Source organism: Schistocerca americana, chromosome 4 (assembly GCF_021461395.2).
Source record: "Schistocerca americana isolate TAMUIC-IGC-003095 chromosome 4, iqSchAmer2.1, whole genome shotgun sequence".
Classification (NCBI taxonomy): domain Eukaryota; kingdom Metazoa; phylum Arthropoda; class Insecta; order Orthoptera; family Acrididae; genus Schistocerca; species Schistocerca americana.
This window is the reverse complement of record NC_060122.1, coordinates 546,870,915-546,898,012: the sequence shown is the minus strand read 5'-3', so window position 1 is coordinate 546,898,012 and position 27,098 is coordinate 546,870,915. Positions and strand designations below refer to the sequence as shown.

The 27,098-nt window shown below is 38.2% G+C and overlaps 1 protein-coding gene across 1 annotated transcript in view; it reads right to left on the bottom strand.

The window, feature by feature from the left end:
- Positions 1-11,621: 11,621 nt before the first annotated feature.
- The window catches only part of LOC124613018 (ubiquitin carboxyl-terminal hydrolase 35), a 126,274-nt gene continuing 110,797 nt past the window's right edge, over positions 11,622-27,098 (bottom strand). Inside the window, exons 9-11 of the mRNA XM_047141572.1 lie at positions 16,030-16,076; positions 15,787-15,909; positions 11,622-13,341 (exon numbers count right to left, since the gene is read on the bottom strand). Of these exons, the coding sequence (XP_046997528.1) occupies positions 12,359-13,341; positions 15,787-15,909; positions 16,030-16,076 (1,153 nt within the window). The 3' untranslated portion in view covers positions 11,622-12,358. The remainder of the gene's footprint in view (positions 13,342-15,786; positions 15,910-16,029; positions 16,077-27,098) is intronic.

Here is a 27,098-nt window from a genome sequence, read left to right as displayed (position 1 = left end):
TATAGATCATTCTGACCAAATGATGTCATACTCGCATTGTCTAAGGTGGGGTGCGAAATGGTACAGGAAGCTTGCAATTGAATTGTTGGCAGAGTCAGCACTGGTAAATGCTCATGTGATTTACCAATACATCAACAATGAGATGATCTCAATCACAGAATTCAAAGAGGAAGTGACTTTGAGACTACTCCATACAGAAGATGCCGATGAGCCTGAGACATCTCTCATCAAAGCTAATGCGTTTCCCGCAGATTGTGAACATGGGAGTAGCTAGATGTAGGTGAACAGTGGACTATGAAAACAAGAAGAATGAATCTGGATAAGAGCAAGCTGCCAAGAAAAGCAAACAAACTGCAGGGAAATGTAAGACTTGTGATTCATATTTTTGCGAAGAGTGTTTTTTCATAAAGCACAGTGCATACAGGCGTTAGAGAAACTAAGTGGAATGACCCAAATTTTTCAGTTTCATTGTTGTTGCAATTACAGCTGAAGAATGTAAATAAAACTGTATGTGATTTGCAATCTACTGTGTAAGTAATATGACAAACTAAATAATAAATAAATAATAAAAAGAAGAAAAGTCCAATACGACTGAGCCATTTGAGTTATATATAACTCACGAATTCAAATGTCAATAACTACTCTAGAGCTCTTGAAAACCGTAGGCCATGAACATTATTTGTTACTGGGGCCATAACCTACTATAACCCCAAATCACAGCACGCTCCTGTGAGTTACAACTCCACCATTAAGCTTTAAATGGAAAAATGTCCGTTAGTTGTATTTACTTCATGTGGCCCAAAGAGGTCACTTCCTGTGAGTTATATTTAACTCACATGGCAATCAATATGTTAAATACATTGGTAAACTAGGGAGGCTCTTATCAGATAATGCCAAAGGACAGCCTTCAAGAAATTTGTAGCATGTGAAGGAGGGAAACACATACTGATACCCAATTACTATCTTCAAGTCAATCCATTAACAAAAGTGATATGAGAATTACAACAATTAGCATGAAGTTATTGTTCAGAAATACATTCATAGTGGGCACAACTGGTTGTGGAATTTGAGAAAGTACTGAATGAGTTATCACATTCCACAAACCAAATGGTGTCCGATGAAGTAGTTTCATAGGTTAACAAGAGACAACCTTCGAAGAGGAAACCAGGAGAAACACTTACAGCCAGTTGTAGAAAGCAGAGGAAATTAGGAAGAAACACAGAAAATAAGGTTGTACCAGTCACATTCAATGTGGGGATATGGTTCTGGTTCATAATCATCAATTGTGTTCCAATACAGATACATGAATTTAGAATTTTTTCCCCTTGTATGAAAGACTGACCATACATTACCAAAGCCAGAGACCATCCAAAGACTGGAGCCATACAAGTGGAATGTTTCCGCAGTGGCAGATGTACTGCGACATGATGTTGAGTCCTGTAACACTGTTGCTGGCTGTCGAACAGAATGCAGAGAGCAAAATATAGAGTCCTTTGCTGTGTCTCTAAATATTGTTTCAAGTAAATGATGCAAAGCTAATGTGTCTCTGTAGTTAGTTTTTCAATAAAACTTTTTATGTGGCACTTAAAAATTTAAATACCTTTCCTACTTGACTTTGAGGAAATTAATTGATAAGAAAATGGATTCTTTTGCATCTTATGATCTCAGATTACACCTTGACAATGGACTGGCTCTCTCTTTTCATTATTGCTCATAATTATTCTGATACATCAAAATTATATACCTCACAACATATATTTCACAATGTGAAGAACATCACTAGCTGATTTACATCTGATGCATTTTAAGTCACACATGGATGCGCACTAAATTTATCTAAAATGTGGAATCTTTTTTAAACTGGAAGGGTATCCATGCCCTGTTTCCAATATCAAGTAAGTAGGTGATGTACTGTATATTGGTGGTCAGCCGCTACAGGCTGTGACTCACCACGCGAGTCTAAGGCCACATACTAAGTTAACATTAAGAGTTTTAAATCTAGAGGTAGGCTATTACAGATCCAGTGGCAGAATTAGCTGAACACAGTACGCATCATTTTTCTTGTTTTTGCTAACAGTTTCATTCACGAAACATTCATTCAGTAACTGTTTTTGTTCATATATTGTTGAACAAACGGCATGTGTTCCAGCAAACAATGAATGTGTAACTAGATTTTGCTATTGACAAACTATATCATACTGTGTTCTGTGTAATTGTAAGTGAGACAGACTGTCATCAACTTAAAGACATATTTATTGTGATAAAATTTGAATCTGTCACGAACTGGCTGAAAGAAAAAGAAGTGTGTGAGTAAGTAAGTGAGGCTGGTAAAGTGCTTTGGCAGGTTAGAAAAATCTAAGGTTTTGCATGTAGAATACGAGATATCATTTGCATTGCTTCTTACATGTACAACTTCGTTAATTTCACTGTTCTATCTTTGTTAATTTCATTGTTCCACCTTCACTGTTAATTTCAGGGAGTGCAAGTACAAATTCTTTGGAAACATAATGCAACAATCTGATCTGCAACTGTTGACTCTTTATCAGACTATACTGAAATTGTTTCAGAGCAGTGTTTAGTGAATATGGTTTGTTTAATCAGGGTTGCCACATTTACCCAAGTGAAATTCCCTGATATTTCCCTGATTTCCAGACAAATTTTAGCATTTTTCCCTGACAAACTTTGAGATCTTAAAGGTAAGTTAAGACATAAGTTGACAATCTGTCTTTGCAGCTACAGTACAAGAAACAATAGTGCAAACGAGGAAATGTCTTAACACTTGCAAGCAGATGGTGCTTTCTGAAGTGAACAAAAATCTTAAGTACTAACTTCAACATCTTTTGTAACGAACTGTTTTTAGATGGAGAAAGCAAGCCAGATGGTATGTGTGTTTCATTAAGGCCACTGATGTTATTTTATTTTAATATAACAAAACACATGAGATGACAACAATACGCACAAGACAGATTTAAAATACCAAGACTGATTTCAGAAATAACCTCAGAAAAAAGTTGGCCTCTTGAAAGAAATGCATTAGGTTGGAAAGAACTGTGTAAACCATAACTGTAGGTGATCGCAAATAAAATATTGGTTCTACTATGTTCGCTATTCTTGGTTATTACCCACTGTGTGATACCTATTATTTTACAGGTATTTTAAGATTTTTCTTTCAAGAAATACATGAGTACATAGCGTACAAATTGCCAGCGGCTGACACAATTTTCTTCTTCTTATCATCCATACTTTCTAACATATAAACTACTTTTAAAGTTCTAAAATGTACCAGAACAAATAAAATGTCAATAAGATGCCACACTGTACAATGTACTTGAGGTGAGAGAGTCACAATTCCTGAAATCGACTGCCCATGGCCTCTGGCCTGCTGAGGAGCACCACAGTCCTGGGTCCATGGATAAACCATGAAAATCCACTGCATTAGGCCACACACGAACAGACTGTACCTGTGCGCAGATTGATGAGACTAGATCCCACGGGCAGAGCCCACACATTAGTGGTAACCGAATGGTTTCAGATCGGCAGTCCCAATCCATTACAGATACCCACAGAAACGGCCAGTGGTTTTGGCCCCTCACAGAAATCCACTCGTGTGGCCGCTATTCACAAGCGACAGACAACATGTTGTTGAAATGAGACCACAGTTCTCAATCCATGCAACAGGTAACTCATTAAAATACTCTAAGAATCAATAATAATGAGGATGGGCAGCAACTTACCATAAAGAGGATTGCTAAGCCACAGACAGGCATGTAGAAAAGACAGTCACCCTCTCAAAACTAAATTTTCAGCCATAGCTTTTGTCAGGAAACGAGAGCACACACACATCACTCACGCACAATTCACACAATCACTCGCACACAACTCGTGCACACATGACCGCTGTCTCTGCCTGCAGTATCTACAGTCTCTGAAGATCAGATCCAAAACAGCTGCTAGGCTAACGGAAAGAACTGTTGGCAGCACTGACTGCAAGCTGAGGGGAGTGGTAGGAAGGAGAGAAGCAGTAGTAATGAGGGAGTAGGGAAGCGGCACACATACCCAGCTGTTCCAGCCAGTGACGATGCACGACACCTCAATAAACAAACCATTTACTGAAACAACGAGATTTTTCCAGTGTTTCTTTTCTCTTCAAATTTATCTGATGTTTCCCTGATTTCTCTGATGTGTGTGAAATTCCCTGATTTCCAGAACCTATGGCAATCCTGTTAATGTTCTATTTTTATTGATGTAAGAATCACTCTTTCCAATAATGGAACTGCCCAAGGAAATCACGTGGCTTAATTCTAGTGATGCAAAGGCATCCAAGCCATTACTGTCACTACTTTGAGAAATGAGCGAGTGAACAGTATCATTTGTCACACCTTGTAAAGAATTGTAATGCATGCCCCCAGCGATGCTTCAATCCTATTTTTCATTTCATTTGTTGTGCACATTTACAATAAAATACCATAATTAACAAATTACATATTTATCTTTTTACAATTACAGTGTATTACATGTTGGCCCAGAAAGCAACCATCGATCAGTCACACTCGGAATACTTCTGAAATCACATCATTTCAAATTTTTGTAATTATTTGATGTCCAGTTTTTAGTTTCATGTAAAATACATAAATAAAAACACATTATCATCTCCATCATAACTGCAATTGAATTAGTCTGTCAGTCGGATTTTGTCCGAAGAAGCAAGATGTAAACAACAGCACAAATGTACAAGTATCTCAAAACTTGTCACTTCGACAATTCTATAACTAAAAATGAGTAATGTATTTGGAATATTAATTCTTCTCCAATTCTGACTGACTGTGTAGTCCAGAATATTATTACAATAATGAAAATGTGAAAAGGAACACTTACTAAAAAATTCTCTCTCTCCGCACGAATGCTCTGTGAAATCTAGAAATTATACAAAGCAAACGCCATTTCATGTCATATCTTTCTAGTTTCTGTACTCGTCTTCATCAGTCCTTATGTCTGAAACACAATATCTTTTCTCCATAACTTAATTTTCTACATCTACATCTACATTTATACTCCGGAAGCCACCCAACAGTGTGTGGCAGAGGGCACTTTACATGCCATTGTCATTACCTCCCTTTCCTGTTCCAGTCACGCATGGTTCGCGGGAAGAACGACTGCTGGAAAGCCTCCGTGCGCTCTCGAATCTCTCTAATTTTACATTCGTGATCTCCTCTGGAGGTATGCATTCGGCTGCAATTTTTTAATGCTGCAACTTCTCTGTATACTACAGCATCATCCGCGAAAATCTGCATGGAACTTCTGACACTATCTACTAGGTCACTTATATGTATTGTGAAAAGCAATGGTCCCATAACACTCCCCTGTGGCACGCCAGAGGTTACTTTAACATCTGCAGATATCTCTCCATTGAGAACAACATACTGTGTTCTGTTTGCTAAAAACTCTTCAATCCAGCCACGCAGCTGGTCTCATATTCCATAGGCTCTTACTTTGTTTATCAGGAGACAGTGCAGAACTGTATCGAACGCCTTCCGGAAGTCAAGGAAAATGTGATCTACCGGGGAGCCTGTATCTAATATTTTCTGGGTCTCATGAACAAATAAAGCGAGTTGGGTCTCACACGATCGCTGTTTCCGGAATCCATGTTGGTTCCTACAGAGTAGATTCTGTGTCATGTGTGTGTAAATCTAGAGCATGCATTGTGGAAGACACATGCAGACACGAACGCAGAGCAGAGAATGCAACAGTGCATTCAATCAACTGGCCACTCCACTCCCAGTACAGACTGGTATCATCTGGCCCCTCTTCGCAGTCTACCATACTGCATTGCCTAGTTAATTCTTTTGGCCCTCACAGCTGCTGTTCCCCAAACGTTCTGCTCATGTAAACTCAGCCAAAAGCAACTCTTCAACAGGTACTTTCTACAATTGGTTTATACAGTTACTACAGTTTGAAGCAGCTTACAGGTGAACATCTGAATGCATTGGATAATAAGTTAGTTGTGGTTCATACTTTGAGAGAAAAAGGTTATAGTGTTTTATAGTAAATATCTTGTTACACTTTTTGATTAATATGAAAAACAGAATGGGTTATATGGTTATTTTATAATGTCTTGTGAATAATCATATCTATTAGATGTTCATAGTATTAACATCACTTAGAGAGAGAGGAAAGAGAGAGAGAGAGAGAGAGAGAGAGAGAGAGAGAGAGAGAGAGAGAGCAACCCTGGAGTGGATTCTGTCAAGGTAAAGAGCATCATACTGAAAATCAGTATATGTAAACAAATTACTATATCAATAATAATTCACCTTACTATTGCCATGCTGAAATGTACCTAATTAAGTTCTGTAAATATCTTCGAGCTAGCACCAATAACTTTGTAATTACATATACCACCTCTCTCCAATATTCTCCCCTTGCTGCCATTTCATCTTTGTCTCCCCTCATCCTTGCACACAAGTCCTTCTTATCCTGGAGTCTAAGCGGCTTGCTCTTCATTTTTAATTTTGCTCAGTACATCCCTCTCTATTGTCTTACAAGGCAGTGAAAGGCTGTGGAACTGGAAGTGTGTGTTTCTACATAGTGAGTATATAACTCTACATGATATGCAGTCTTTTTTTATGAAATTGCTATTTGTCTGATTTTCTGAACAATATACCATGAAATTATTTTATCATTTGACTTTTCAAACCATAAATGGGTGTTAGGGTGTGGTTGACTTGTTTGGGAAGAACTACAAAAAAATGGTTCAAATGGCTCTGAGCACTATGGGACTTAACATCTATGGTCATCAGTCCCCTAGAACTTAGAACCACTTAAACCTAACTAACCTAAGGACATCACACACATCCATGCCCGAGGCAGGATTCGAAGAACTACACATAAGGGTACAAACCATTAGTGTCTTTAATGTAATTACAGCTCCAGTTTCAAAAAGCTGTATAAAGATGTCAAATTTGAATAGCATATTATTGATGCATGGGGGGAAACAAGATGAAATAAAATTTTAACAAAAATTTTACCAAAACATGCAGCCGTGTCTTAACATAAATAGGGTTAGCTACAAATGACAGATGAATCACAATTCGATGGCTAAAGTTTGAGTTGCACATTCCACCATCTGCATCTGCACTGTCCAATGTGCAAGACTGCTGAAGTTTGGCAGTCAATTATTGTGGTACAGTTAGTTAGTTAACTCAATCCACTACAGCAACATCATATCACATTGCAAGGGATAAATCAGTTTTTAATTGTTCTTAGGGCAAAAACCGAATAAAAAGCAAAATGACATTTATTTCAAAATGTCATGAGACTGGCACAAGACATGTTTCTGTATGCTGTCCACCAGTTTCTGCCATACCTTGAAATCAAGAAACAGCAGCTTCTACAACAGACTTGTATCTTGGGGGTCATGTTCAGAATGTGTTGTGCAATGTACCCCTTCAATTCAGCTATGTTCATAATTGGAGCACTGAACACAACATCATTCAGGTAATCCCAGAGCCAGAGATCACATGGATTAAAATTAAGTGATCTGGAGAGCCAGGCTGAAGGGAAAGAATGGTTGATAACTCTAGCATTTCCAAAATGCCTCTGCAGCAGCTGCTTCACGGGTTCTGTAATGCATGGAAAAATGATCATATCCACACTTACGCACTTCTGAAGGGTTTATATGACACTACCCAGCAGGGACCGATGACCATGGCAGTCTGGTCCCTTTAATCCCCCAAACCAACCAACCAACTACCCAGCACATTAAAACTGTTTGCCAATCTGAGGCTCAAACTGAGGACTTTTTCCTTTCATGGGCAAATGGTCTACTGACTGAGCTACCAAGCATGACTTGCGACCCATCCTCACAGCTTTACTTCCATCAGTACCTCATCTCCTACCTTCTAAACTTCACAGCTCTCCTGCAAAACTTGCAAGGCTAGCACTTCCTGAAGAAAGGATATTGGTGAGAGGTAGCTTAGCCACAGCCTGGGGGATTTTTCCAGAATGATTTTTCACTCTGCAACAGAGTGTGAGCTGACATGAAACTTCCTGACAGAGACTTGAACTCAGGACTTTTGGCTTTTGTGGGCGAGTGCTCTACAGACTGGGGTACACAAGCACGATTCATGACCCATCCTCATGGCTTGAGCACTGGGCGAAATAAAGCTGCAAGGATGAGTCACAAGTCGTGCTTGGGTAGTTCAGTTGGTAGAGAGCTACCTGCGAAAGGCAAAGGTCCTGAGTTTGAGTCTTGGTCCGGCACACAGTTTTAATCTGCCACAAAGTTTCATATGAGCGTACACTGAAGAGTGAAAAACCACTCTGGTTGGTATGATGTTGGTGCATAAAAGTGTCTCATAGTATTTACAAGTGATGGTACATGTAACAGTATCTACAAGACTCATTTCCTTAAAAACAAAATTGAAAAATTGTTGCCCTATGATAAACGATGCTATCAACCTGCATCACACAATTGCCTTTGCAGAATGAATTGGTACCAGCTGATGTGCGTGCAACTTTTCCGTTCCCCATATTCTGGATATTTATATGTCCTTTGAGATGGAAATGGGCTTTGTCCACAGAATGTTCCAAAGCCATTCATTGTCCCAATTCCATGTGAGCAAGAAATGCCACAGTGAACATTTATCTTGCCAAAAAGTCAGCAGGAAGCAACTTCTAAAGATGGGTTACTTTATATCGGTAGCAATGCAGGATGCTTCGATGTACAGTGCTCACAATCTTATCCAGCGTTTGCTCAATTCCCCATGCACTACATGCCTGCACACTAGCACTCAAATCCACCACTAATATTGTGGCCACATCTTCAACAGACATTGGATCAACTGATTTCCTTCCACCGCCACATCGCACTTCAAAAGAACCTGTCTTTTCAAATTTTGTAATCATTTTCTCCAGACTGTTAGCAGACGTTGAACCAATGCCTTTTTTTCATACCTTGAGAGTCCAGAACTTCTGCGGGGCTACTGGTAGACAGTCGCTGTTCTTGTAAAGACAAAATGTAATGTTGTAACAATGGCTTTGATTGAAAGTAGTTTTACGCTTCATACTGACACGAGGGCTATCCACAAAGTACATTACGTTTTGGAATTAAAAATAAATAAAGTATTGGAAATTTTTTTTATTATATACAGATAAAAGCTACACTTAAATACTACTTTTCTACACAGGTGGCATTTAAATTAAGGCACTTATCGTAGCGATGGACGAGCTTGGAAATTCCTACGTCGTAAAATTCGGCCGCCTGCGCCTTCAACCACGTGGTTACCTCTTCTTGAAGCTGTGCGTCGTCATCAAACCGCTGCATAGCCAACCACTTCTTCATTGCTGGGAATAAGTGGAAGTCGCTCGGTGCCAGGTCAGGACTGTAAGGCGGATGAGGAAACAACTCCCACTTAAAAGATTCGAGAACTTCACGAGTGGCATTTGCCGTGTGGGCCCGGGCGTTGTCGTGAATCGGCAAGATCTTTGAGCTCAACTTTCCCCTGCGCTTGTTTTGTATTGCTCTTCTGAGGTTGTGCAGAGTTTGGCAATACCTTTGAGACTTTATTGTAGTGCCTCTTTCCAGGAAATCCACAAAAATCACACCTGTCCCAAAAGAAGAGGTAACCACGTGGTTGAAGGCGCAGGCGGCCGAATTTTACGACGAAGGAATTTCCAAGCTCGTCCATCGCTACGGTAAGTGCCTTAATTTAAATGCCAACTATGTAGAAAAGTAGTATTTAAGTGTGGCTTTCATCTGTATATAATAAAAAAATGTCCAATAATTTATATATTTTTAATTACAAAACGTAATGTACTTTGTGGATAGCCCTTGTATTAATTAATAATCAATGAATGTTATTTATGAAATTTTTCATAGAAATCCTTTACACATCAAATGAAATATTTAATTTACTTGCAAATGAAACTAAGGTTACCAAGTAAGATTTCAGAATGGAGGCATCAAGAGAGTTTAATCTGAAAATGTAGTCCTAAACAGGAGTCAAGATGAAAATCTTTTAAATGGGGATTACAGTATTACAGTTCTAAAGCCTACACCATCACAATCTCTCTGTATAATCTAGGAGGTTTTAACATTTACTACCCTGGTGGACAGACCACTATCAACAGTCTGACACACTTTCTCTAAATGTACTACTGCAGATACATTCGGAATTTAAACTAAAATAAAAACAATTTGGCATTTACGAAATGCATGTCACTACCTCTCTTCCCCTTACCAATCAAACACTGTTCATGAATATTTCCTCCTCAGCACCAGGATTTTGGTCATATTTGTAAAGGCTGGACAGCGAAAAACGTCAGTGAAACATTTATAAGAATCATGCAATATAGAATTGAAATGATTAATGGAAAATCTCATATAAGATGTGAAACAAATACTAACAAAGAGATAGAGGGGCTGGCCAGTACTTACCTCAGCTCAGTACAGCCGATAGATACACATTAAACAGAACTGAAAATTTACATTCCTAGCTTTCGGAACTTTGTTCCTTCATCAGGGAGGAGAGAGGGGAAAAAAGGGAAGAAGGGAAAGTGGATTCAGTTACTCACAACCCAGGTTATGAAGCAACAGGGAAAGGTAAACAGGGAGGGTAGCAAGGATGGAGGCATGGTTGTCAGAGGGAAGCCAAAGATCCTTTCCCTGTTGCTTCATAACCTGGGTTGTGAGTAACTGAATCCACTTTCCCTTCTTCCCTTTTTTCCCCTCTCTCCTCCCTGATGAAGGAACAAAGTTCCGAAAGCTAGGAATGTAAATTTTCAGTTCTGTTTTATGTGTATCTATCGGCTGTACTGAGCTGAGGTAAGTACTGGCAAGCCCCTCTATCTCTTTGTTAGTATTTGTTTCGCAATATAGAATTGCCTTCTTTGGATAACTGTATATAGAACATTGCTGTTTGCATTATGTATTCTTTTCAAACAGCATAGGTCAACAATGGCCACATCTATGACATGGAAAATAGGAACACAGAAGTTACGTTCTTTTCTATCAGACACCAAACTTTTAGCCCAAATATCTTTGCACTCAGTGTACAGTTTGCAACAAGTTTAACACCATCTGTTATTGAAACGATATTTATTCACTAATGAACACTTATGACAAGTTAAAATTGTGATCTGTATGGGGTCTCAAACTTCAGTATTTACTCTTCACAAGCAATGCATTAGAAATTTTGCTGCCCAGGCACATCTCACTCAGTATTTTACCTTGCCCTTTGTTCGTAGATGTCAATAATGCAGGCAGGATTCTATGGAGTTTGGAAGGTACAGAGGGTAGCTAGTGGCAAACTGAAGCTTTACAAATGGTCCATTGAGTGTGCTTAGAAAGCTCAGTTTGTAAAGCAATGCCCATGAAAGGCAAATATTCAAGTCTGAGTTTCCATCCAGTTATAACAACTTTACCTTGCCACAAATAAACATCTCAGGTACACTCCACTAAGAAAAATGATACATTAGCACTTCATTCGTCAGTAAATGTATGATTTGTTTTGCTTTACAAAACAAATACAAAAATTTCTGCTTGATATGGCAGATACGCATAAAAATCTGACATACATAGAGAGGAAAAAAGACATCACTCATATAGCTTCGATGTAGAATCAGAATACAAGAAAAAGACTTCTTTATTTCACATAAAAAGTGAGACAATCGAATATTAAAGATGACTTTGTTCACTTCCTTAGAAAATATACAGAAAGCTTTGAAGTGAATTTTATATTCAGTCTGTTTTTTCATACTCACTTCCATCAGATCACTGTTATTCCACAAGAAGTACTATCCATTAAACCTTTCTAATGAATCAGCTTCTTACAAATTTAGACCCTCCATCCACTGAAAAATCTGCTCCAGTATAAAAGAAACACTTCACTATCAACTTACGAAATAATAATTCCAACCAAACAAACAGCTCTTAAAAAAAGATTTATGTTTACTATGCTCCGCATTTTGATCTGCAAAAGAGAAACCCTTTGCAAATGTCATACGGTTCACAAAACTCTTTCTCTGCATATAAAATAGGCTGAATTTTCAATATTCTTATACAATATAAATGTTTCATGAACATTTCCTGCCAATTCTTAATAACTCACTTATGTCAAAGCTGAACAGGAACATTATATATGTATATAAATTGCTAAAGGAAGACAGTTTCAGTACCTCTGTCAAACATATAAATATGAAAAGCATATTTTGTGAAATGAGTGCAAAGTATAACAAGTATTAACACAGACATCATAACTGCATCTGCTGAAAGACAATTGTAATAAATATAATGAGGTAATTCACACAGCAAAGGAAAATACAATACAGGAAAAAAATTACAGACAATAAACACTATATATCTTTAAAATACCACTCTGTTGGCTGATGTACTAAATGATGATCCACCACCACAACTGCTTGGAGGGTCATCATCAGGTTTTCTTTGATTATACCAAGTCTTAGACATAGTTCCCATAGACAATCTTCGCCTTTCTTCTTTCTTTTGCTCTATGAATAAAGCATTGTCTTTGAGAACTACCTCTAACAGGTGAGGTTGTAGATTTTCTAGTGGGTGTGAGCCTACTTCCAGTTGGAGATTTTCACTTGGTAATGCATAAAACAATATGTAGGGAGTATCTGCTGCTTTAAGGTTTGTTAGCTCATCAAGAGAACTAGGATATATTGACTCATCATTAAATACAAACCAGGAACCACTTTGGTCTCGTGAGAACGTGTAATAGTGTCCTGAATCCACACTCCTTCCAGAATGTACAACTGCTGCATACAAATTATATGTCTCACAGTGTTTCTGTTGCTGTCCAGCAGCTACAACAGGCACAAATAATCTTTCATTATAATGCATCTTGTGAAGTAGCTTTGTTCGTTGCATTGTGGTACTATCATAATGAAAGTGTTTTATTGTAAGAATAAGATGAGACGGTGCTTGCAAAATATTAACAGACCGCTGTCCCTCAGTCAATGCACTGCACTTATCACACCTATAGCAATTATCTCCACTCAGTTTCTCTGCAGAAACAAAATAATCAAGCAAATTCTGCACATCTAACACATCATATTTGTTGTCCTCTTCTTGTGGGGGAAAAGACAACTGTAGATCGGTGAATGTATCTGTTTGGACGGACTGTGAATGACAAGTCAAACACTCATTACAAGTGACTATTTTTCCACCAAATGTTTGATGAACAAGGCTTAGGTGTAAGCTAGGAACCTCTGTTAATGTTCCTGCAACACCTGCTTCATCACCACACACAGAATGGATTCCACTATCTGCTGATCCTGACAATGTGCTGCTTAGAATCTCTGTTTTCTCTGAGTCAGTGCCATCTGCAATAAACAAGAAGAATTCAAAAAATTCTTTACATATTAATATGAAACATTTTAACATTAAAATGTTGGTTACAATCTAAAATTGTTGCAAATATGATGAACCTTTTCATTTAAATATAAGTAATGTAGGTTTTTTTTTTCCTTCTTCTTATTACATTTATGACACGCTGTGTTACGTAACTTTGCATTTATGAAAAGAAAGTTACACAATTAATATGTTCTAAATCATTTTTAAATTAATGAACATTTTGTTAGTAAAACAGTTAAATTTCCAAGGACAGAGGTGGGGTGGTCACTACTATCCTTCAGGAGTCACAGTTCTTAGCATAGCCAACAGAATGTACAAAATATACTACAGCAGTCCTAGCTTTAGGAACCAGAGGTTCTACCTAAAAGGGGCATTGATTGGGAGAAGGGGCTCAATGGGCATATGTTGCTCAGAATCAAGCCTAAGAGGGCACATCCTGTACGAGAAACAAGGCAGAGATCAACAAAGCATCGTCAAAATTTGCATTTTTTCTTCACTTGAGTTAACATAATTGTCAAATTCTTGGAAACTACATTGCAAAAACAATGGCATTTCACTGTCTCTCAGGCCATAAACCTGGGTGTGATATAAAATACAGCTCTAAAGAAATGGCACGAAAATAAAAGCCCCCAGCCAATTTAACACAATTACAACTTTTGTTGAGTGATGGAATAGTTTTGTTTTTATTTCCCTCTCATTCTTTTCTATTATGTCTCCCTGAATTGTAATCCCCGGGGACTACCTAATTAATCTCTGCATAGACTTCTGCTGCATGAGTGAACCTCTAGCTCCAATTACGCTCTTCTCAGTTAATGTTTCATTGACTGGTAAGGAGCAATATTTTCCATCTGCACTGAAATAAATGTCTGAAGATATAAGGACAAATTTTCATCATATGTTACCTAAAAACCAACTATTTTTTGCATGATACATAAATGGGAATACTTTGAAAGTGTATTGTGTATTATGCCCAAAAAACATTTCCAATATTTTTATTATGAAATGCATTCTGATGCTGAATCATGAAAGGCAAGAAAGACTGGCACATGGTGAAAATTTACTGTATATGCAGAGCTCCACTGCTATTTGCAATTAGCAAGTAACTATAGACAACATTTCTAAGGTTAACTAAACAGCAAACTATTTTTAGATGTCAGTCCATAAAAACTAAAGCTTATATCTACCAACAGCTGAAAAAAAAAAAGAAAAAAAAAATATTGGCTGCGGCCTTTTCACATCCCATTAAACACAAACAATTTCAAATAATTGTAGCACAAGGATAAATGTTATGCAGAAATAAATATTAATTTGTTGCATAAATTACTGATGAAACAAATAATTCAAAATATCTAAAGCAAAGTTTCATCTCCAAATATAAGAGAGACTGAAGAAGTTTGTCTTCATATACCTCTATTTTTAAAGATATTACCTTACTCTGTTTATCAATTTTTTTATGCTACTTTGATAATATAATTTAAAGCTGCACAACACTGTTGGCTAGAAGAGCTCGAGGGATATGATAACCCACACAATCCGAAAGATTTTCTTTCTTGGCTTCCAAATTGTGAGATTGTTTTGTTTGTCAAGTGTATATTACTGTAATGAATGCATGTGAAGTTTAATTCCATGTGTTGTTGATGAGTAAAAGAAAAAGGGAGAGAGGGAAACCTTGAGCTGGTACACAGCCTGCACATCTCTAACACTAACAAGGAAACCATCAAGCTCAATGTTCCCAATGGACTGACGGATAACAGTCAAATGATACTTGCCCTCACTTTGTGATATGCACTGAGAAGGTTAGTGATTTAACACATAACACTGGAAAAAGAACTTTGTACAACAATTTCTCCCCTCACTGGTAGCAAATACTAGTAATTAAAAGAAGTTCTACCACCCAGATTTGAAAAGGCTAACTCCAGCTCAAGCATCACTGACTAAGCATGCTTCAGCGACCACTGTTACGGGTGCAGTGTACACCATTTTGTCAATGTGCTGACTATTAAAAAGAACACTACCTCCATTTGATGATAATACAAATTTCTGTTGGTAAATTAGAAGAAAGGTACTAATCAAACAATGGAAAATCCAAGATGGAATGTAGAGTAGTTTCAGCTCTCTGGGACTGCAGACATGTGTGCAAGTTGCAAGTTGCATTTGTGTGTGTGTGTGTGTGTGTGTGTGTGTGTGTGTGTGTGTGTACTGCTGACAAAGGCCTTAATGGCCGAAAGCTATAACTGTGTGAATCTTTTTATTGTGCGTATCGCGACTCAGCATCTCTGTTATAAAGAAAGGTACTAATTTGACATTCAACAGTACAATTAGTGGCAAGTTGTGCCCCTAATTTTGTGTTTCGACATTTGTATATTGTTTTAACTTCAAACACCTACACATTTAATCACATAGCATATAATTACCTTGACTACAGTCTGCTAATGACTGTGCCTTCCTTTCAAGCACCCCACCATCCGAAAGATCCTCTTCAGTAGTCCAACGAGAAATAGAGCCCATACAATTGTCTTCTTCCTTTCCATCTCCTCCTCCTCCTCCTCCTCCCCCACTACCACCACCACCACCACCTCCTCCTCCTCCTCCTCCTCCTCCTCCTCCGGTGTCAACTTCCATTTTGACTGCTGGAGTTGGAACTCCAGTTCCCTCACTTTTAACAAACCTTGCTTCTTGCTCATGCAACACATCCAAAAGATACCTACAACACAACAGAATAAATAATACTGAATAACAAACTGAACGTTTCTTTGTGAACAACTAATGACTATGGCATACCAAAAAACTGTGTATATCATAGGCTAGGCACTTGAAATAAAATGGCACCACAAAACAGAAAATCAAATAGTTAGAAAATGACTTTCAGAGTAGGTCATCACTGGCATAAAGATGAAAGCAAATCAGATATGCATATGATCTTATCTCCCTAAATCTCCAAATCAAAATCTGTAGACAGCAATAGCTGTGTTCACAAGGGTAAAAGCACAGTGGACAGTCCTTTTAGGCACAATTGTACATGCCATCACGTCTAATTCCACTTCAAATATATTGCACAGAAAGTGTGGATCAACATATGGAACCACCTTTTAGAGAACATTAAGTATGCATATTGCCTAGGACAGTTTCTTGGATGGATAGTCCAGCAGCATGTTGTACATTCAGGCATGGTCTATCACAGGTTGAATACGGCACAGCCACGGTTGTGAATACAAACATCGAGCTATAAAATAAGAAGGCTGTAGGCATATAACCTGCTCATTTAAACTCTTCCTATATGATGAAAGCACATACAACCAACTGCCAATGAGAAAAAGTGTCCACCTCAAGGTGGTAAAATAGCATATTCACAATCATATTCTCGTCAATGTCTACCAGTTAGTGAGTAAAAGAGATATTCACAAATCAAGCTCTGGTGCGAGAGAGCCGAAGACTATGAGATGGAATCTCTGCTTTTAATAAAATCAGTCGGAAATTGCTTTATTTATTCTCAGTGATTATTGAAATAGGCTGGAGGTTTATAACTGAGGCATACCTATGTACAAGTATGTGAATGAAGGTTTGTGCAAAATATTCAAATATATGTAAACTGCTCATTAGAATAAACCTTCAATAATAAATAAAGGTGAACCTATCACATTCTGAAGTGAAGTTTTCCTTACAGCATCATATACATTGGCAGAAAGAAAACATTCATAAAAAACTGTCAGCATTTCTTTTGATCATTAAAAACACATTCTAGCAAGTAGTCTGTGCTCAGTTACTTTTAATGTTTGTACTATTTGTAGTAAGTGTCTTAGTACAATTAGACATTCAAGATCACAGTTATGTTCCCAGAGTTGCTACAGAACAACACAGAAGGAGTACCGCACACCTGCATCAGGTGCCCCAAAGTTTGCCGGCTATTAACCATCTCACATCCACTGCTGTTTTCACTCAATACTCATTTGATCAACAAGCATCAGAGGAAACATGCAACAATGCTTGACTGACTGCACAACAGCTGTTAGACACATATATAAGTGACCATTTGCTACTTTTAATAATTCAGTCTCAGGTTTACGTTAAATGAGTTTGCAGTTGTGAATAAGGATGACTAGCAGCTGTAGAATAGTATGACAACAATGAAAACTTGTGCTGAACTGGGACTCAATCCCGGATTTCTCGCTAATTGCGAGCGGTCGCCTTACCATTTGGCTATCCATGGCCAGACCCGAAGTTCCAAATGTCATCAACCATGCATCTATGACCTGAACTTGTACATCCATTATGTATATTCCTGTACAGGTCAGGCACTGTATTTGAAAGTCGCTTGCCTAGTATCAGCAGCTAAATACAATATGCAGTGCCTGCATTATTCCAATTACAATGCAAAGTTCGTTTGGACAAACATGCATGAAGTTTGTGTCTGGCCATGAGTCATGCACGGATAGCCAAATGGTAAGGTGATCACTCATGGTACACAGGAAATCCGAGTTCGGGTTCCGGTCTGGCACAAATTTTCATTGTCGTCATTCCTTCTATAGCTGATGGTTGTCCTTGTTCACAACTGCCAATTCATTTAATGTATTACATTGCATGTATGCATGCATGCCCAAAGAAACTTTGCAATGTAAGCAGAAGAACACAGGCACTGCAATATCGCACTCACAGATTTGTCTGGTATGACACTGACTGAAAATAGTTAAACTGGCAGTTCTGAAATAGCCTGTCCAGCCCATCCACACTATTCAGTTTGTCTGATCTTGTTTACCATTTGCCAGTTTCCTAACCAAGTATTTAGCAAAGCCTCTTTCACTCTTTATTATTCTTGTATTACAACCTTTCGTCACAATCTCCAGTTAATCTGTATTATCACTACTATCAGCCTATTTTATCACTTTTGTCTGTGCCCCAACTGCCGAAGTTTAACATGGGCACCCTGTCGTAAAAATGAGAGATGTGTAGGAGAAGAAAGCAGAGGTAGATAAAAATTGAACTGAGCATTTGTACACACACATGGTAACAGAACTGTTGTAGTACAGATGAGTGATGGCTCATAGATCTGAAGTCAGGAATTATGGTTTTCCACGTATGAAAGAAAAAAGATAAGAAGAAATGAAAACAAATAATAAAGAAACAGCACTGTATATATCAAGTTCCCAATTATGAGCCTGCAAATTATCTGGTTTGCAGACTGTCTGCATAGTTCGACATTTTTTGGAAAAAAGAAAAGTAAGTAAGTATTCTGTTATGTTTAGAACAACTATTTTTGCTTAGAATACATTATTATGCACGAGACTCGTGTTTTATTTCCGGAAGACAATATGGGACCCAATCCCACCATATGATGTCCCTGATTTTTTTCTCCGTTGTTTTCCATTTTATCTTCATTGTAAATGCAGGAATCTAACTTTTTAACATATTCACCGCCAATTTCCTGTCTACATGATTCCATAGGAGCTAGTAGTTGATAAATTCCAACTCACCCAAGGATGACAGTGAAAGAAAATGATTTAGGTTTTCTTCTTGGATGGTTCCCTTTAGAATTCTTGCTCCATGTTGATACAAAATGAAAGTATACTGTTAAACATCGCCAAGGCAAATGCAGTGACAATCTTACTTTCCTACCTGCTGACATACCTCTATAATACCATAGCTTCTAACCTGAATCATTGACATTTCTTGTTGTTGTTGTACTTGCAGATGATTTACATGTTCTTGGTACAAGATAAATATTTGCAAACTTGTTGTTTTAAGAATCAAAAATAAGTTAGAAAAGGGCAATTAGCAACAAAACTCTATCAGAGTTATGGGATAGGCATAGTGAGAAACTGAAAGAGAAATAAAGAAATGATGTTAAATTTTACAGTCACAGATGGCAGCCAAGTTCAACAGTCACAGTGAAAGCACCTGAAAACTTCAACTTACATGGAACTAGATGAAGCATTGCACTTATGGTTCCAGGTGAGGAAAGCAGAGGTTCCACATCAGGTCCAATGTTAACAGAGAAGGTAGGAGAGCTCTACGAAACTCTGATGACTGAAGAAAAATTTTGCAAGTCATCAGAATGGCAGACTCAGTTTAAAAAACACTACATGATTCTGGAAATTGCTCCTCAGGGCAAGGTTCTTAGTACCAACAAAGATTCAGATGATGCTTTTTGGGATGACTTCTTTAGTTACATGAAATAGAACTATTTTCTCCTGGGACATGTTAGGTGTGTGTGTGAAACTGTGCTGGACTGGAAGGGGATTCCTGCATGAATGTTATTCTCTCAGCTGGAAGTGCATGTTCCTGAACACTGAAGCCACTCATTGGGGAAAAACATGCACACATTTACAGGAATAATTAAGTTACCACTTTATTACATGCATCAGAAAGGAACCTGGATGGACAGGACTATCTACAAAGACTGGTTCTGGTCTATGTTTGCATTTACTGTGCATCTCTATTTGGAAGGAAAAGATTTACCCTAAAGAGTTGTTGATTTAATTTACAATGCACCTCATCATCCTGCAGATGATGTGCTCATTTTGAATGGCATAATGATTTTTGTGAAGTATCTTTTACCTTGAGTTTGTCAATCATATACCAATGAACCACGGTGAGTAAACAGCTATGAAACAACATTAACGGTCATATTTTAATGGAACAGATCGTGCAAGACGGTTCAGATATCATGGTTCAGGGCATCCCTGAATGTGTTCAATGTAATCCACAGTAGTTGCAAGACTTAGGACAACACGAAGATAACAAAAATAGCGAACTTGTGGAAGAAAACTGCAAAACCATTTAATGAAACTGGAATTTGAGGTTAGAGTAGCAAATGATATCACTACACATTGGACTGCTCTTGTGAAACAAACTTCAGGTTATGATGATTATGACAAAAACAGCTGTGAGTGATTAAATGGCTATCACTATGAATCAGGATTCGAGTGGCTTATGTGACACAGATATAACAAGAAGTGTTAAGTAGAGGAAACAAGACGGAGGAGGAACCTGTTATCACACACATTGAAGTACTGAAATGACTGACTATTATTAGAATACACAAAACAAAGTTCATTTAATTATAGCGACGTTTTGACGCTCCAGTAAGTAAGGACTGTCATTAGGAAAATGTGAACGAAAAGCAGAAACAAAAGAAATTAGGCAATTACTTCCCAAAAATGAACTGAAAGCAAGTAAGATGCAATGAAACAATGGAAACTCCAGGAAGAAATATCAACAATGTATGAACAGACAAACTGCTACCTAGCATAAAGAAGACGCATTAAGTTACAAACAGGCACAGTGTCTTTTAATTGTACCTGTCTGCAACTTACAGTGTCTTCTTTTTGGGAAGTAGCAATCTGTTTTTTTGTACACTGTTAACATGCACTATAATTTGTTTTAAATTTCATTTCAAAATAAGATGTCAGCTTATGAGAAGTGAGGCATAATTAATGTAGTGGACTTTCAAATGTGACACATAGCTTGCTTTGTTAACACAGTAATTACTAGTCTTCATAAGAGAAAGAGAGAGAGAGAGAGAGATTTTGGATAACGTGTGTTTCTTGGTTATTGTGTAGTTTCAAGTCTATATTATCCTGGGTAACAGAATTTACTGCAATGGCATTATGATAACCTATTACACGTCACTTTTCCACATCATTCTGATGTTACAGTTCCACCAGAATAAAAAAAGAGAATTATTTTTCATTTTTTTCTTGCACTTTATGTCACTCCAGAGACAATTTCTGCACTGGTGCTCATTATATTTTCTTGCCTTTTATCTCTCCAATTTACTTGCTGAAAGAATTTTTAAAGTACTAATTATTACTGTGTGTTTCCAAACCTGTACACCTACCAACCCTTTACCAGCTCTATCATTCAAATAGTATAAATAAATAACACAATGAAATACTTGCAGTGAGATCTTGGTCATTTCCCATAAGTCTAAACAGCTATAAAATCATAGTTCAGGTGCCGAGCTCATGAAAATCTTGACATGTAATGCATTTAGAGCTCCTATATCTCTTGTACATTTATATCAATAGTTTTAAGGACATGGCCTCTTGACAAAATTAAACCGAAACACTCAATGTCTGAAGGTTTCAGTGCATGCTGAAAATGACCAGCAGAAATAAATAAATAAATAAAACGAAAAACAGAAGCAATACACACACACCAAGAGCCAATTAAAATAATTTGTTATGTTATGATTAAATTAATTTTGAATACCGTAGCAATAGAAAAGAGCAGCATAGTTACAAAAAACAGCATGAACAATAAGTAAGCATTTTATGTACAATATTTACATGACCGACCTAGCCATTTTTTTCAGGTGCTGCTAGTTTTCCCGTTATGTGCACCCACTGCCTACACTCCGATCAGACTGATCTATTGTTGCTCTCTCGCCATTACTTATAGCCGAGTTCGATTATCAACTTAAATTTTCTCAGCATTTCTCTCCCCTGGGGGCTGTGATGGCCAGTGAGATTTTAATAAATTGAGTGCTGGACCGCAAGAATTACTTAAATTGAAATCTCCATCTCTATATCTGTTTATTAGGTTTCTGACATCTTTATTTCAATAGACCCCTTGATTAGGTGGTCCCAAAGACTTTGTGTTTGCACAATGTCACTGGTCCCATACTATTTCATTTCACGATTATGTTCGAGGCACTGCTTGGTGACAGCTGATTTTCTTGCTTGTTTTAGTTGGGTATATTGTTGATGCTCCTGACATCTTTCTTTGACTGTTCTGACAGTCTGCCCCACATAAGACATGCCAAACTTCCACTGGCATATGATACAAACTCATTTTTCTGATACCTAGATCGAGTTTAACATTACAAAGAACTTTTTGTTTTGTTTTGGGAGCGAAATACACTGGATGCTATGTTTCCATAGGAGTCTATCGATCTTTCCAGATACTGGGCCAGCACAAGGTAGATAAGTGATTTTTGGCTTCTCTTTCTTGGTCTGTCTCAATCCCTTCCTCAGGTGTTCTTGATTTTGACTGCATCACCTGTTCCGTCTGATGATCTGAGTACCCTCTGCTTCAAAACACTTTTCATAGGTGTTTTAATTCTTTGGCAAGGCTATTCTCGACCAAAAGTGCTCAAGTTATATGGACCAGAGTCTGAAGCACCAAATTTCTGTGTACAGATGATGACGGCACGAGGTGTAGAGATAGGTTAGTGTGTGTAGATTTTCTATGTACACAGTGACCCAGGGATGCTTCCACTGTTCTCTTAACTAACCTGTCGAGGAAAGGTAGTTGGCCCTTTTTTATAAGTTCAGTCATGAATTTTATATTATGATGGTCAGAGTTTAAATGTTCCAGAAACTCTTATAGCTTTTCCATTCCATGTGGTCACACCACAAAAATGTTGCTTAAGTATGAAAGAAACACATTAGTTTCAAATTGCCAGATTCTAGTGTGTCTGCTTCAAAATGTTTCAAGTACATGCTCTCCATAACATATGATAACAGACTACCCACAACTGTGAATTCCATTCATTCATAATATTTTCTGTCAAACAGGAAATAAGCTGCTGTCAAAATCAACAATATAGAGAAATTGAGACTGCTTTGATGCAAAACACCTTGTTATTTGTTTACTTGTTTACGAACCCAAACTAGTTTTGGCGACAAACATCACCATCATAAGTGAGTATTTTTAATCTTATTTATTTTATGCTATAGAATGTTTTTTAGAATTATTGTCACTGTTTGCAACATATCTTCTGTGCTTTTTTTCTGTTGACATCGCAAACAGTGACAATTCTCAAAAACATGCTATAACATACAATAAATGAGATTAAAAAAAACCACTGGTGATGGTGATATTTGTCGCCGAAACTAGTTTGGGACAATAAACAAGTAAACAAATAACAGGGTGTTTTGCATTAAGGCGCACTCAATTTCTGATATTATTGTTTTTCTATGCAAACACGGACCAAATAGATGAGTTCCAAGATAAAGTTATTGCTGTCAAAATGTATCTAGAAAATTCTGTGAAACAATCCTCAAACTTTTTTTATGATTAGCTGCAAAGCAATCAGAAAGAGGAACTCTTGGAAAGAGGGAAAAATACATCAAAATTGACAATAATATCCATATCCTGGAGTCGCAATTGACTGAGGCAATGTACAAAATCAGTGGAGCTGTGGATGTGATGTTCACACTTCCCCACAATGAGAACACATTTCAGGTACTTCGCCAGATGGTGGTATGTAGGTGTGTCAATTGCACCTAAGACTAAGAATGTCCTGTTTTCACAGAAGAGAAGTAAATCCAGAAGATTAAAGTCAGCCAGTGCATTGCACACTCTGATGTGAAGAAACGTTTAAGGCAACACGGCCTCAAACTTTCATGAAGTCGTATGCCCCGGCAATGAAACATCGTCTACAGAAGACTAGTGCTGGCATCCCTACTTTGACAACTGAGCAGGACACATCAACCTGCATCTGTAACAGTATGTGCAATCTGCACCGCTAGTCCAACAACCAACTTTTCTACCAGTGAAATTATGGTAATTGCAGAACCAAACATCAGAAAGTAAAACAGACACTTGTGACAGACAGGAGAGCAGCACCAACAAAACAGTTCTCTTAAAACTGCCTTACCATTGCCCCAAAATCCAGGGTAGGTTGTATTAATATGATGTAGATCTGCCCACTGCCAACGGCAACACTACAGTCATGGCACTGTGTGGACTGCAATAATCTGATTTTCGAGCCTTTGAATAACACTGCATACAGACAGACAGATGTCGACCCTGCAAGTAAAATCAAAAGGAAGGTGAAGACTCTTCTTACGATTCTGGCTTGCCACATAATTTCATTAAACAGCAGTGCCACCATGATTATACGGCCTTCCCAGGGTACACAAGAAAGGAATTCCTCCAAGAATCATAGTAACATTAGTGCACCTACATACCACCATCTGGCATGTTACAACTCATTTACAGTAATGGAGCCCAGTGTGTATCTCATTATGACAGCATATTCTGCAAAGAGTTTGGTGTTGCTCTCAGTGTCTCTATCAGGAATATACCACTGTGCAGCCTCTTGACAGATTTAAGTTGCCCTTCAAGTCCCTCCTCAGCTTTATGGATATAAAAGGTGATAATATTTCCAATAAATTTTCTAAACCTTTTAACAACAATATGTACATGGTGACAATTACTGAACTATATGAAAAAAACATAAGTAAGTTACAAATTACAGCGTGAACACACTTAATTCAAGATGTAAACACCACTACAGATATTCGGATTTACATTATAACACGTTCGATATGCCTGCCATCATTGGCGATGATGTGGTGCAGACGAATAGTGAAATACTGCATGACCCACTGAAGTGTCAGAAATTCAATTCTGTCTATGATCACCTGAATAGCTGTTTTCAGCTGAGCAATGGTTTTGAAGTTACTGCTGTACATCTTGCCTTTAATACAACGCCACAAAAAGGAGTTGCATGTGTTCAGATCCGGAGCATATGGCGGCCAATTGAGGCCCATGCCAGTGGCCTATGGGTACCCCAGAGCCAGAATGTGGTCCTCAAAGTGCTCCTCCATGACATCAAACACCCTTGTGCTTCCATGAGGTCGAGCTCCGTCTTGCATGAACCACATCTTGTCGAAATTGGGCTCACTTTGGATAATGGGGATGAAATCATCTTCCAAAATATTCATGTACCATTTGGTAAGTCACTGTGCCATCAAGGAATATCGCACGGATTATTCCATGACTGGACATTGCACACCACACTGTCACCTGTTGAGGGTAAAGGGACTTATCGATTGCTAAATGCAGATTCTTAGTCTCCCAAATGTGCCAGTTTTGCTTATTGATGAACCCTTCCAAATGAAAGTGGGCTTTGTCGCTAAACCAAACCATACAGCACATACTAATACTCATTATATACCCTGCGGCCAACTGTGCAGTTTGAATAGCCTAACACAAACTGTTTGTAAGGTATGACAATTTTATTTCATATAGTTCAATAACTGTCACCCTGTACCTTGTTTACCACAGGATGTGGTCCATTAATATTACTTATTTCTCTTATATTCAGTCATCTCAGGCAGCCTATGCACACGAGGTCTCTTGATGTTTGGGTGGTAATACTGCCCAATGGACCAACAGAACTGTTGGGAGTATAGGAAAGAGATTTAGGCTTCATGGAAGTTCCCCAAGCAGTTAGGGCAGTAACTGTCTAGCCAGACAGAGCCCCACTTGCCTGGGTACACTTGATCATGTATGGTTGGTTCTCTGGTTAGCTGGAAATGTATCATATACCAGTTGGCTGGATAAAGGAATGGGATGGATGGATGGATGGATGGATGGTTTGTAAGGGTATAGATATCAATCCAATACTTGAAGGATCAAATCTACCCTTATGCTTCTTTGCTACAGCACAGTGACATCACTGATGTGGGTGCTCTGTCATCTAGAAGGGAGAAATTGGTGCCTGGAGTTTGTTTGGCATGAAGGAGTGAGTGAGCTGAGCCTGAGCAAACCTGCAGGGCTTGTCCCAGGTGCTCACACATCCAGCAATCAGACATAAAAGTGAAGTATTTTATGGAAAGATTACAGTCCACTAAACTGGAGCATGCATGCAGGGCAGGCCCCAAGAGCTTGTGCTTCCTGCAATTGCATATAAAAGTGAAGTATTTTGTGAAATGATTACACAAAGTCATGGCAAGACCAATTTTAGCAAGGTGGTACACTTGCGGAAAATGCCATCATGAAAAAGTGGAACACAACAGGGACTAGAACCTACAAAACAAGAGTTAGTGTGGAAACAGCAATGGAGACTAAATAAAATGAAACGACAAATAGCTTGGAGAGAGATGACAAAAATGGTCAAGGCAAATCAAATAGTAAACAGCAAATACTGGTAGTCTGATTTAATGCTAGTGTGTGACAAAGGGTAAAGACAAAGCCCTACATAAATTATCCCCAGTCTTCATCAGAAACACTTGGAAAGCATGAAAGAACTGCACATTAAGTACAACATATACTACAGTTCAAAGATGTTTCAATAAATTTAATGTCATAGTAAAATACATGATTAAAAACAGTTCATCACCTATTTGTAAAATGTCTTGGTTGCAGCAGCTACGCCCTGGTCTGAAGCCTGCCTAATCAACTGAAACGTTTACTAGGATAGCTCTACTTATTCTGTTATATATTAGCCTCTCAAAAAGCTTGTAGCAGCAGCTAAGTAGGGCAATGGGGCAATAGTTTTCTACCTTGTTGCTGGGTTTGCCAGGTTTCAGAACAGGTGTAATCTTCGCCTTTTTAAACTCCAATCGAAGTTTACCAGTCAGCAGGATGTCAGTGAAGAATTCTGCCAGCCATTTCTCAGCCTTTCCTCCCATATGGATCAGGAATTCTGGATGGATACCATCGAATCCAGGTGCCCTAAGAGGTTTGAGGTCCTTCAGCCCAGAGTCAATGTATGAAACTATGAAGGGATGGGTACACTCAGATGACGGAGATGCCTTCTTTTTCAGGTCACGAAGCTGTCATCTGGGCTTGGTGCACTCAAGAGCCGAGTATTGTGCACCTGTTTGGATTAACAGTCGTCATACAAGGCTTGTTGATACACAGCTGAATATGACAATGCGCATAATATCTGGCACAATCAGATCTACTCCAGTTTATTGGCTTCCACTGTTAACCAGTATAATGCCTCCTGCTCTACACAGATGTACTGCCCTTATGAGAGAATTCCACAAGA